The 14,544-nt window shown below is 33.3% G+C and overlaps 1 protein-coding gene across 1 annotated transcript in view; it reads right to left on the minus strand.

The window, feature by feature from the left end:
* Positions 1-14,544, minus strand: part of LOC142229471 (galactose mutarotase) — an 85,844-nt gene that overhangs the window by 41,309 nt on the left and 29,991 nt on the right. Inside the window, exon 3 of the mRNA XM_075300030.1 lies at positions 1,240-1,613. Coding sequence (XP_075156145.1) covers positions 1,240-1,613 — 374 coding nt within the window. The remainder of the gene's footprint in view (positions 1-1,239; positions 1,614-14,544) is intronic.

A 14,544-nucleotide genomic window follows, 5' to 3' on the forward strand; every position in this document is an offset into this window, starting at 1 on the left:
TGCTTTAAATTTGAGTTTCAAACATATAATTTTTACATCAAAACATATGGAAAAAAGTTTTATTCGTCAGTGTCTGTAAAAAATAAAATTAGGGGTCAGCGTTTTTCGACGCCTGAAGACGCTGTTGACAATTGCTTAGCCAATTGTGTATGTTTCATAATTTATATCTGTTTTTGTTCTCTAATCTCGAAATAAAAAGGGCAACCATAGAAATATTTGTATCACTTTCCTCTTTTAATAAAATGTCGGCTTTTTTGGTGAAAGTTGATTTAAGTCGATTTTCATAGATAACAAGAGTCGCGACGTCGAACTTTAAGATTACAAAAACTAGATTTGTAGAAAAATCCGTTACGAGCAGGGGTTTCAAAGTAAATTCTACTATTCCTTCCATGATGATGGGTATTTAAGATTCGACCCAATCGAATTTGCGGCTGTACATATTTGCGTTTTGGTTTTAATATACGATTGCAATTTAATTTCCAATTTAAAGTTTTGTTTTACAAATGCCCAGAATAAATGATATTCTCAAGATTGACATTTTATCTCTCTGTAGGAGAATCTGCAATGTTTAATAGAAGATGAAACTACGATGGACTTTCATTCACAATTTGAATAAATTGCTATTCTATGAAATTGACATTTTCAATTTTCAATGATCTCTAGAATTGCTTGCATATCAACAATGGTTGATAGCCCTTCATGCCACCTTGCGTCACAAAAGTCCAAAAGAATTGGATTGGTGACAGGATGGTCATAAATCTTGCACTTGCAAAACTCCCTTTGGGGGTTATGAATGCCTTTGGCATCTCAGCTCAACGTCTATAGACATAGGGCACAGGTATAACAAGAATAAAGTTTCCTGGCTACATACACACACACAATATCGATGGAAGATAACATCGTCAACATTTCCCTTCCGACAATTTCAATTTCATTTGAATTCCATTCGATTTCCTTTTGTGCAACATTTTGTTAGAATGAGTATGAGAATCATAGTGTATGTGTGTGTGTGTGGGTATTAATCCTCAACTCAATCAAGGCAAATCTATTGCAGTGAGCATATGTTGCCGATATTCTAACTCTCCCTCTCTCTCTCTTTCTCCCTCACACACACACGCACACCACCTATAACAATAAGAAATTCCAGTCACATGGAATAACGAAAAAAAAGAGCTCTAACATTGCCAATGAAATCGAAATGTGCATATCCACATATCGATTTGTTCGATTTGTACTTACATGTCCGGCTAAATTGAAATAGCTATGATTTGTCAGATTGACAGCCGTTGGTTTGGTCGTCTCTGCCCCCATCTGCAGGTGTAGACAATTGTCCTCGGTCAAGGCGATTTTGACTGTTGCGGTTACTTCACCCGGATATCCTTCATGACCATCCGGTGAACAATGCTGCAGCGTAATACCGTCTTGATGTTGACCCACCACTTGCCAATGGACTTTATCGAATCCAATAAATCCACCATGTAGCTGGTGTTTATTGTTGAAATTACGAGCAACCTGTATCTCCTGGCCATTCAGCTTGAAGCGTCCATTACCTATGCGATTACAAACACGACCCACTGTTGCACCAAAATAGGGATTTGTTGATGTTTGATAACCTGAAAGCAAACAAACAAGTGAAACGAAGAGAAAATTAATAGAGGGTAGAGAACACAAGAATGCCACTTCGATAAGCGTATTATGCTGAAGGCCATAAAAGCTGTGAATGACCTTTTTTTCAGGGACCAAAAGGAAACTCTCGCGAAATTTTTATGGAAATTGTATTTTGAAGAAAGGACGAAGGGAGCAAAAAGGCAAAGTGTGATACCAATTTTTTCTTTGTTTTGAATTGTCGGTTTCGTCTAACTAAAAACAACAACAACAAATAGAAAAGTAGTTGTTTTGGTATTAGAATGCTGAGTTTTTTTGTTCAACCGTTGAATGCGCTTGGGATGGGAGGTATCCACAGATATCTGGTGGTGAGGCTAGTTAGTTTGGCAAGACATGTGAACATATGACATCGGTCTTGGAAAACATTGTATACATAGCCATGTTGCTTTCAATTCCACACTGCAATTGATAGATCTTAGTTGGACCAGAACTTTCCGGATCTGCCGTTGGAGATCATATTTCTTCTGTGCTGTGGACGGGCTCTATGACAACTTGAATAATTTACATACTGATCCATCCTCCAATACCTCATGGATCGCGTTCAGGCATTCATGGTATATTTTGTGATTTAAATGCTCTGATAATGAATATAGATCCTGAAGTTAGGCATGTACTTCCCAGAAGGATAATGCGAAAACGGTAGACGTTCAGATTAGGCATAAAAAAATCCAAATCGACTAATCGATTTACGGCCATTTTCATGTAGCTCCGTTAGGCTTTAACTGCCAGTTAACAGAAAGAAAAATGGAAATATCTCTTCTCCGGTTAACTTTAACTGAAAAATGTTCAGCAGTTAAGTTTCTAACTGGCATATGGAATATATACGCAAGATGACAGATATGTAGATATCACGGTTTAAAAGGTCGTTAGCTAACGTAGCACTAACGGAGCTTCATGAAAATGGGCATTACTGCCAAAAATATTGAGATGTCGACTTTGACTTTTTGTAATGTTCACAATCGACTTTTCATATTTTTGAGCCAGAGTGGTGCAATGGTAAACATGCTCGCCTTGTATACAAAGGGTTATGGGTTCAATCCAAGTTTACACAAAACACCAAATACTTTTTCAGCGGTCCACTCTGAGTAATGCTGTTGACATTTCTAAGTGTCTCAAAGCTTCTCCAAGTGGTTTCATCGCTATAAAAAGGAGATCCATTGTCTTTGAGCTAAACAGCTCCCAGTGATAAGAGAAACGTTCACCACTGCGATATCACAAAGGACTGAGTGAACCTGGAATTGAGGGTTGCCGCTATACTTAACCTAACTTTGATATGTTTAAAAGTCGTGTCAAATCGACTAATCAGTTTTAATCGACTTTTAGTAAGTCTAAAACTTACTTTTATGAAATAAATCAGCAAGTTGAATTTGGATTCGAATTAATATAGAAACGAGAGAGAAATCGTTTCGAAAATCGCGACATTAAAAGTCGACTTTTAAATAATCGCTAAAGTCGAAAGTAAACTTTTTCAAAGGTGGAAAATCGACATAGAAAGTTGACTTTTGTAAAATTTTAAAATCGTCGAAAAATTGGCTTTTTCGATTTAAAAATTTTATTCTACAAAGTAGTGAAGGGTATAATATAGTCAGCTCCGCTCGACTTTCGACTTTCTTTACTTGTTTTAATTATTTTTTATTTTTTTTTTAACAAACATTGTTTAAATGTGTTTGAATTGGCTACATTTGGCTGGAATTATGGCTTCCAGCGTCCAACAAATCCATCACACGCTGCACGTCTTGAAATGATAGAAACATTGGTATTTTTTCTTTGCGCCCCAGTCGCAAAAGTATAACGTATTGAAATCCAGAGATTTTTGTGGCCACTGTGCGGAAGAAATGTAGCGAGGATCCTACTTTATAAGCCATTTTTGTTTGACGCGTGCTGAGTTCTGTTGAATCAGTGTTTTCAGTATAGGGGATATTTATACCCTTCACCACTACTGTGGTACAGGGTATAACAAGTTTGTGCATTTGTATGTAACGCCAAGAAGGAAAAGTCTGAGACCCATCGTTTAATATATCGATCGTCTTAGAATTAAATTCTGAGTCGATTTAGCGGTGTCTGTCTGTCTGTCCGTCTGTATATGTAATTTTGTGAGCAAAGTACAGCTCGCAGTTTAAGTCCGATCGTCCTCAAATTGGGCATAAGGTCGTTTTTTGGGAAGACAATCGCTATTGATTTTGGAAAAAATCGGTTCAGATTTAGATATAGCTGCCATATATATATTTATCCTCGATCTGGTCATAATTGGCGTGTTTATCAACCGATGTTCTTCAAATTCAGTACATCCGAATATTTTATTAGTCTCGCAAAACTTGCAAAATATCAGCCAAATCGGTTCAGATTAAGATATAGCTCCCATATATATTTTTCGTCCGATTTGGACCTATATGGCCTCAGAAGCCATAGTTTTGCAGTAATTTGCTTCAAATTTTGCACAATATAAATATTTCGCCCGACTCATATGACCACGGAGGCCAGCAAATTTGAAGTAGTTGAGATAGTAACACAAAAGTTTGTCTACATAGTGGTGAAGGGTATAATATAGTCGGCCCCGTCCGACTTTAGACTTTACTTACTTGTTTTTTTCTGTGAATGAGGACGACATTTTTAGAGAATTGGGGATTTGGTGGGGAATTTCCATAAATTTGGGGACTTTTGTGGGGATTTTTTCGAGAAATCGGTTTCATCTTTTTTAACAAAATTTTTATTTCTATAGACAATTTTGCCAAAATTTAATCAAAATTTTATTTCTATAGAAAATTTTGTCAAAATTTTATTCTTATAGAAAATTTTGTCAAAATTTTATTTCTATAGAAAATTTTGTCAAAATTTTATTTCTATAGAAAATTTTGCCAAAATTTTATTTCTATAGAAAATTTTGTCAAAATTTTATTTCTATAGAAAATTTTGTCAAAGTTTTATTCCTATAGAAAATTTTGTAGAAATTTTATTTCTATAGAAAATTTGTCAGAATGTTTTTTCTATAGAAAATTTTGTCAAAATTTTATTTCTATAGAAAATTTTGTCAAAATTTTATTTCTATAGAAAATTTGGTCAAAATTTTATTTCTATAGAATGTTTTATCAAAATGTTATTTCTATAGGAAATTTAGTCAAAATTTTATTCGTATAGAATATTTTTTCAAAATTTTATTTGTATAGGAAATTTAGTCAGAATTCTACTTCTATAGACAATTTTGCCAAAATTTTTTAATTTCTATAGAAAATTTTTTCAAAATTTTATTTGTATAGGAAATTTAGTCAAAATTCTACTTCTATAGACAATTTTGCCATTTTTGTTTTATTTTTATAGAAAATTTTGTCAAAATATTATTTCTATATAGAAAATTTTGTCAAAATTTTATTTCTATATAGAAAATTCTGTAAAATTTCTACTTCTATAGAAAATTTTGTGAAATTTGTATTTCTATAGAAAAAATTGAAAAAGTTTTATTTTTATAAAAAATTTTGTCAAAATTTTATTTCTATGTAGAACATTTTCTCAAAATTATTTTTCTATATAGAAAAAAAAATGTATTTCATTATAGAATTTTTTTCTCAAAATTCTATTTCTATAGAACATTTTGTCAAAATTTTATTTCTATTTTTCAAAATTTTATTTGTATAGGAAATTTAGTAAAAATTCTACTTCTATAGATAATTTTGCCAAAATTTTTTTATTTTTATAGAAAATTTTGTCAAAATATTATTTCTATAGAATATTTTGTCAAAATTTTATTTCTATAAAACATTTTGTTAAAATTTTATTTCAATAGAAAATTTTGTCAAAATTCTATTTATATAGAGAATTTTGTCAAAATTTTATTTCTATAGAATATTTTGTCAAAATTTTATTTCAATAGAAAATTTTGTCAAAATTTTATTTCTATAGAAAATGTTATCAAAAATTTTATTTCTATTGAAAAATTTGTAAAAATTTTATTTTTATAGAAAATTTTGTCAAAATTTTATTTCTATATAGAAAATTTTGTAAAAATTTTATTTCTATGTAGAAAATTTTATCAAAAATTTTTTTCTTTATAGAACAAAATTGTATTTCTTTATAGAATATTTTCTCAAAATGTTATTTCTATATAGAAAAATTTGTCAGAAGTTTATTTCTATAGAAAGTGTATGAAGTATCTCTTTGCAAATTCTACCAAAACATCAAAAATTCTACCAAACAATAGAAAATCGATCATTTCTTGTGGAATTCTACCAATTTTGGCAACGTGTCTACCACCCAATTTTACTATTTGAATATTTAGAAGTAAATTTACGTTCATAATTACAAGTTGGCCGAACTCTCAGCTTGCTGGATTTGACAAAATTTCAATTTTTTAATTATTGCTGATTTTCTAGAGCAAAGCCGTTTGCTTTATTTTCTTTTTATACCCAGCACCATAGAATGGTGACGAGGGTGTAATAAGTTTGTCGTTCCGTTCGTAACACTTCGAAATATCTATTTCCGACTATATAATTTGTATATTCTTGATCAGGGAGAAATTCTAAGACGATATAAGCATGTCCGACTGTCTGCCTGTTGTAATCACACTACAGTCTTCACTAATGGAGCTATCGTCCTGAAATTTGTCCTGAAATCGTCTTTTGTCTGCACGCAGGCCAAGTTCGAAGATGGGTCCAGGTTTTGATATAGCTTCCATAGAAACCGATCTCCCGATTTGGGGTCTTGAGTTTATAGAAACCGTAGTTTTTATCCAATTTGCCTGAAATTGGAAATCTAGAAGTATTCTAGGACCACAAAGAGGTGTGCCGAAAATGGTTAGTATCGGTCCATGTTTTGATATAGCCCCCATATAGACCGATCTCCCGATTTTACTTCTTGGGCTTCTAGAATCCGTAGTTTTTATCCAATTTGCCTGAAATTGGAAATCTAGCGGTATTCTAGAACTATAAGGAGGTGTGCCGAAAATTGAATTTTCGGACCTTATTTTGATATAGCCCCCATATAGACCGATCTCCCGATTTTACTTCTTGGGCTTCTAGAATCCGTAGATTTTGTCCAATTTGCCTGAAATTTAAATAATTGGGGTAAAAATCTACAGGTTTTACATTTCAAATCAAAGCTTTATTTCGTCGTTTTCTTGCACACTTACAAGAGATGTTTATGATTCCTCTAAAACTCAAACAAAAAAGGGTTCTTATAAATCCAGAATCTGATCTAGTCTTCATAGGTAAGCTCTTCAAAATGTTCTTTTGGGAAGCGTACTGGTTGAACTGATCTGCTTTGGAAAATATATGGCATCAAAGCCCCCTGAAATTTTCAAAGGAAACTAGTATATTTGATTCATGGTGGTGGGTATTTAAGATTCGGCCCGGCCGAACTTACTGCTCTATATACTTGTTCAAAAAACCACCTGTCAAAAATGTATTGTGGATTCTTAAGTTTAAATTGGGGATTTTTGGGGACGAAAACATCATAATTTGGGGACAACAAACAGAAAAATACTGGCAACACAGTTTTGGATATATTAGGCCAATTCGGAAGAACATATATATGGGAACTATATCTAAATCTGAACCGATTTCAATCAAATTTGCCACACTAGTAAATATTTGTACTTCTTGTGCTAAACTTTGACATCTTGGGCAATGTAAGTGCAGTAAAAAACATGAAAAATCCAAGTAACGACCGATTTTTTTCAGAAATTCTTGAATGTTTAGTTTTCATGCCAAAATCATGCCAATTTTAGAAATGTTAGAATTCCATTGGAGAATTTAGCCAATTTATGATGTTTCCTGTTTAAATGGTAAACGAAGAACGGAGAACTACCCAGTTGACCAGTTCAAGTTTTATATGCAAACTGTAGACATTTGACACCCTGTTGTCTACAATGTTCACCATTTTTGTGTTTCGACTCTGCAAGAAAAAAAGAACAAAATCGCAGCATGAACATTTCTGCTTGTGTTTTACAAATAGTTTTGGTTGTTTGGTGTACTGTACCTTCTTGTGCCATTGCCATTGGGTTGGGCCAATGTTATAAAACTTCAGAAGGCAACAAAACAAGTGGTTTTTAAAATATTCCATTCTATCCACGCTCTGAACATTGAAAGCCGGGATGCAGCTTGCGGTTGAAAGTGGGCAGACATTGAGAGGGAAGAGGTATGCGTTTTGTCAGCTTTATTACAACGGAAGTGGTCATTGTAAAAGTTGATGATGGCGGTGACGATGTTGTTGCTGATGCCATCGTCCTCTGTTTTTTGTGTTATTGGTTTACTGGAATGGGTCCTGAAAAGGACTACAAGCCAAACGGCTTGTTTTGGGTGTACTGAAGTGTGGGACAAGGGCAAATCACGGCAGCAACATCATCCACCGCCACAACGACCATGACATACAATCAGAGGGAATAAAATGGATCGTGCCTCATAAAGAAACTTATTTTACTTTTAATGCAATTCCCTTACAAAAATCAGTTCATAGCACTCACGATACGAGGATCAAAACTTAATTGTGGGAAAATAAGCATTTAATATGAAGATGTTTTTGAATTTTCCAAAAATCAGTGAAATAGAAACTATTTTGGTATGTTACACACTAACATACCAAATTACCGGCGGCTTGCACAAAAATAAGTAATAATGAACGGATTTCGAAAAATCCTCATTGCAACACTGGTTGGAGGTGCTTTTGGCAACATTTTCCTAGTATCAGGCGGTTGTTCATACTGTTGATCATTTGCAACCCATGGGAGAATCGGAAATATGACTGACTTAGATTTTGGACTTCGCACCATCTTTCTGTATGTACCCAGCAAAAAAATTTGAAAGTTCTTCCAAAGGCACAACTTTAAAAGCACATCCAGAAGATGCACTCCCAATGATGTTCTTTATTTTAACTACCCCGGAAGTTATTTTAAGTCAATTTTTTATTACTTGGTTTTTTTTTCATACGTTTAATGGGTACTTTAATCATTTTTTGTTTCAAATAGGTTAAAAACAGAGTAAGAATTTATAAAATGGTACAAATCATTTAAATTCTGTCGAAAAAAATGCTAAATCCAATCTGAAAAAATTCTGAATTTTTGAAAATATTTGAGGTCAAACGTTTCCGACAAGCGTTAGAATCCATTAAAAATTATAAAAATTATTTATGTGACTAATTATCATAGAATTTTTATACCCTCCACCATAGGATGGGGGTATATTAACTTTGTCATTCCGTTTGTAACACATCGAAATATTGCTCTAAGACCCCATAAAGTATATATATTCTGGGTCGTGGTGAAATTCTGAGTCGATCTAAGCATGTCCGTCCGTCCGTCCGTCTGTCCGTCTGTCCGTCTGTCCGTCCGTCCGTCTGTCCGTCTGTCCGGCTGTCCGTCCGTCTGTGGAAATCACGCTAACTTCCGAACGAAACAAGCTATCGACTTGAAACTTGGCACAAGTAGTTGTTATTGATGTAGGTCGGATGGTATTGAAAATGGGCCATATCGGACCACGTTTACGTATAGCCCCCATATAAACCGATCCCCAAATTTGGCTTGGGGAGCCTCCCGGAGCAGCAAAATTCATCCGATCCGGTTGAAATTTGGTACGTGGTCTTAGTATACGGTCTCTAACAACCATGCAAAAATTGGTCCATATCGGTCCATAAATATATATAGCCCCCATATAAACCGATCCCCAGATTTGACCTCCGGAGACTTTTGGAGGGGCAAAATTCATCCGATCCGGTTGAAATTTGGTACCTGATGTTAGTATACGGCCTCTAACAACCATGCAAAAATTGGTCCATATCGGTCCATAATTATATATAGCTCCCATATAAACCGATCCCCGATTTGACCACCGGAGCCTCTTGGAGGAGCAAAATTCATCCGATCCGATTGAAATTTAGTACGTGGTCTTAGTATACGGTTTTTAACAACCCTGCAAAAATTGGTCCATATCGGTCCATAATTATATATAGCCTCCATATAAACCGATCCCCAGATTTGACCTCCGGAGCCTCTTGGAGGGGCAAAATTCATCCGATCCGGTTGAAATTTGGTACATGGTGTTAGTATATGGTCTCTAACAACCATGCAAAAATTGGTCCATATCGGTCCATAATTATATATAGTTCCCAAATAAAACGTCCCCAGATTTGACGTCCGGAACCTCTTGGAGGAGCAAAAGTCATCCGATACGGTTGAAATTTGGTACATTTTGTCAATATATGGCCTCTAACAGCCATGTAAAAATTGGTCCATATCGGTCTTTAGTTATATATAGCCGATGACTTATTACACAAAAATTGGTCCATATCGCCAAAAACAATCTACCAAAACTTTATTTCCATAGAAAATTTTGTCAAATTTTATTACTATAGAAAGTTTTGTCAAAATTTCATTTCTATAGAAAGTTTTGTCAAAAGTTTATTTCTATACAAATGTTTGTCAAAATTTTATGTCCATAGAAAATTTTGTCAAAATTTTATTTCTATAGAAAATTTTGTAATCTACCAAAACTTTATTTCCATAGAAAATTTTGTCAAATTTTATTACTATAGAAAGTTTTGTTAAAATTTCATTTCTATAGAAAGTTTTATCAAAAGTTTATTTCTATAGAAATGTTTGTCAAATTTTATTTCTATAGAAAATTTTGTAAAAAATTTATTTCTGTAGAAAATTTTGTCAACATTTTATTTCTATACAAAATTTTGTCAAAATTTCATTTCTATACAAAATTTTGTCAACATTTTATTTCTATAGAAATTTTTGTCAAAATTGTATTACTATAGAAAATTTTGTCAACATTTTACTTCCATAGAAAATTTTGTCAACATTTTATTTCTATAGAAAATTTTGTCAAGTTTTTATTTCTATAGAAAATTTTGTCAAATTTTTATTTCTATAGAAAATTTTGTCAAAATTTTATTTCTATAGAAAATTTTGTCAAGGTTTCATTTCTATAGAAAATTTTGTCAAAATTTTATTTCTATAGAAAATTTTGTCAAACTAGATTATATACGTATTTAATCGGCCTTTTTTTGTTTAATATATACCCCGTATGGGCTAACTTACAATTTAGAAGACAGTGTTAAAAAGTTTTACGATACCTTGCCATCGGCAAGTGTTATCGCAACCCAAGTAATTCGATTGTGGATGACAGCCTTTAGTAGAAGTTCCTACGCAATCCATGGTGGAGGGTACATAAGATTCGGCCTGGCCGAACTTACGGCCGTATATACTTGTTTAATTTACATCCAAAACATTGAATTCGGATCACACCTAAAGAAGTGATGAAAATTCAGTGCAACGGCTGTTGAAATGGAGGACTTCCATCCTATGGCAAACACATGTTAAATTCACCGCTTCTTCGTCAATTTTGCACCACTTCCGGATCCAAAAAGAACATTTTCATTACATTTTTGGCGAAGCTTTTTTGCTGGGTAGTTATGGAATTCCTTAATTTGTTCCTTGTAACCAGTGTTGGCAGTATTGGGGATTTTCCCCAAATTGGGGATATTTTTTCGTGAATGGGGACGAAATTTTTGGAGTTGAGGACTTGGGGATTTGGTGGGGGAATTTCCATAAATTTATGTATTTTGGGGATTTTTTCGAGATTTTTCTAAGGAAAATTTGTCAAAATTCTACTTCTATAGACAATTTTGCAATAATTTTATTTCTAAAGAAAGTTTTGTCGGAATTTTATTTCTATAGAAAATTTTGTCAAAATTTTATTTCTACCGAAAATTTTGTCACAATTTTAGTTCTATAGAAAATTTTAGTTCTATAGAAAATTTTGTAATTTTTTTTTTTTTTGTGTAGAAAGTTTTGTCAAAATTTTATTTCTTTAGACAATTTTGTCAATATTTTATTTCTATAGAAAATTTTGTCAAAATTTTATTTATACAGAAAATTTTGTCAAAATTTCATATGGTGTCTTTGGCACCATAGACATATGGTGTCTTTGGCAAAAATGCTCAGGGTGGGCTCCTGAGTCGATATAGCCATGTCCGTCTGTCCGTGAACACATTTTTGTAACCAAAGTCTAGGTCGCAGTTTTAGTCCAATCAACTTCAAATTTGGCACAAGTATGTGTTTTGGCTCAGAATAGAACTCTATTGATTTTGGAAGAAATCGGTTCAGATTTAGATATAGCTCCCATATATATATTTCGCCCGATATGGACTTATATGGTCCCAGAAGCCAGACTTTTAACGTAATTTGCTTAAAATTTTGCACAAGAAGAACTATTAGTACCATAGTCAAGTGTCCCAAATTTTATTGAAATCGGTTCAGATTTAGATGTAGCTCCCATATATATCTTTCGCCCGATTTGGACGAATACGGTCCCAGAGTTTTACCTAAATTTGGTTGAAATTTTGCACAGGGAGTAGAATTAGCATTATAGCTATGTGTGCCAAATTTGGTTGAAATCGGTTCAGATTTAGATATAGCTCCCATATATAGCTTTCGCCCGATTTACACTCATATGACCACAGAGGCCAATTTTTTGCTCTGATTAAGTTGAAATTTTGCACAGGGAGTAGAATTAGCATTATAGCTATGCGTGCCAAATTTGTTTGAAATCGGTTCAGATTTAGATATATCCCATATATATGTTTTTCTGATTTCGACAAAAATGGTCAAAATACCAACATTTTCGTTATCAAATCGCCACTGCTTAGTCGAAAAGTTGTAAAAATTACTCTAATTTTCCTAAACTTCTAATACGTACAGTTGTGCTCAAAATAATAGTAGTGCTGTGCTGAATTTTTTTTCTGCTTCTTCTATTCCTTCCACTAAAGGTTTATTTTATCTTTGTTTTTTACTATATCATTGTTTGGAGTGTGCATAATAAAAAAATACCGTTGGTTTAATTTCTGATGCTATTGTTGTTGTAAAAAAATCGACATAAGAAGAATCCCTTTGCAAGCTCCAAAACAAAAAAAAAGGTTATAAGCTAGCTTACAAACAATTAAAAGACGAAAATAATTTAGCTGTCCATAGTCCAAGAAAAGTCACTCTCCTTTCAAAGAAAACATGTATCGAAAAGAATAAAGTATGCCCAAGAGGATTTCCATTGGTCAGTACAGAAATGGAGGAACATTCCCCAGTACAGAAATGGAGGAACATTTGATGGATGAGTTAAAAATGGTGCTTTATGATTGAAGAGGATCCCGTCTATATGTTCGGCAACCTAAAAACACTGAGTACAGTACCAATTTTACGACAAAAACTGTAAATCACGATGGTGCTTTAATTTATTTGCTACTACTATTATTTTGAGCGCTGCTGTATATATCGAGCGATAATCATATCGCCACTGCTTAGTCGAAAAGTTGTAAAAATGACTCTAATTTTCCTAAACTTCTAATACATATATATCGAGCGATAAATCATAAATAAACTTTTGCGAAGTTTCCTTAAAATTGCTTCAGATTTAAATGTTTCCCATATTTTTTTACTAACATTGTGTTCCACCCTAGTGCATTAGCCGACTTAAATTTTAAGTCTATATATTTTGTAGAAGTCTATCAAATTTTGTCCAGATCGAGTGATTTTAAATGTATGTATTTGGGACAAACCTTTATATATAGCCCTCAACACATTTGACGGATGTGATATTGTATCGAAAATTTAGATCTACAAAGTGGTGTAGGGTATTATATAGTTTGAGTCTATAGATTTTGTGGAAGTCTATCAAATTTTGTCCAGATCGAGTGATTTTAAATTTATGTATTTGGGAAAAACCTTTATATATAGCCCCCAACACATTTGACGGATGTGATATGGTATCGATAATTTAGATCTACAAAGTGGTGCAGGGTATAGTACAGTCGGCCCAGCCAGACTTTAGACTTTCCTTACTTGTTTTCTATAGAAAATTTTTTCAAAATTTTATTTCTTTATAGAAAATTTTGTAAAAAAAAAATAATTTTCTATATAGCAAATTTTCTCAAATTTATTTCTATATTCATTCATAAATACAAGGAACTCCGAACTCGCATTTTCATGTCTCCAGAATTTTGAAGATGATCACCAGTCTCTTGGTGTTGTAGTTCGAAATCTTGATCTTATTGTAGCTTGCTGGATTAACATATTATTACTAATTTTCTACAGCAGAGCCTTTTGATTTATTTTAGTTTTCAAAAAAATTGTCAAAACTGTATTGTCGATTTTTGTGAGGAATTTAGATTTAAATTGGGGATTTTTGGGGACGAAAACATCATAATCTGGGGACAAGAGCCAGAAAAATACTAGCAACACTGCTTGTAATACATAGTACAAAGAGTTAAGGGTATGGAATTTCTTTTACTCAACCTCGTTAGCCTCTGCAGTTCCCTTCATTTCCGTGAAAATATGGTTTACTTCAATTTCGTTTAATAAAACTCTAATTTTTTTGCCATTTGACAGAATATTCTGCAAAGGGAAATTCCTTACCATCTTATCTGTATAACGGGAGTAAAACCTTCCACAAATGGTGAAAAGTAAAGTGGATGCAAATAATAAGCTTCAGATTAGAGATGTGCGCGTGACACAAAAGTTTTGTGATATGCGTAAATCACGTTAGCTCACTGAATCACAAAAAAAGTTAGACGAGAAAAAGCCAAGGAGGAGCTTAGCTTCCACGAAAGTGACAAGTTACTGAAATTCGTTGTCTCAAATAAGAAACCATTCCAAATTGATCAGTTTATAAACAAACAAAATGAACGGGTACTTGCCAAAGAGGTCAGCCATCTCTATCCGTTGGACATTTTGGAGAGTAAGGTTGGCACTAAAACGTGTCGGTTATCAAAGGGGTTCTATTATCTCATGACGGCGGTTCTCATCGTGATTGTAAAGTACTCCAATGACCAAAATCAAAAATAACCCAGTAAACAAAGAACTTCCAAAAAATTAGTTTGGATACCTCAATTTGTGATCTG

Source organism: Haematobia irritans, chromosome 3, assembly GCF_050003625.1.
Source record: "Haematobia irritans isolate KBUSLIRL chromosome 3, ASM5000362v1, whole genome shotgun sequence".
Taxonomy (NCBI): Eukaryota; Metazoa; Arthropoda; class Insecta; order Diptera; family Muscidae; genus Haematobia; species Haematobia irritans.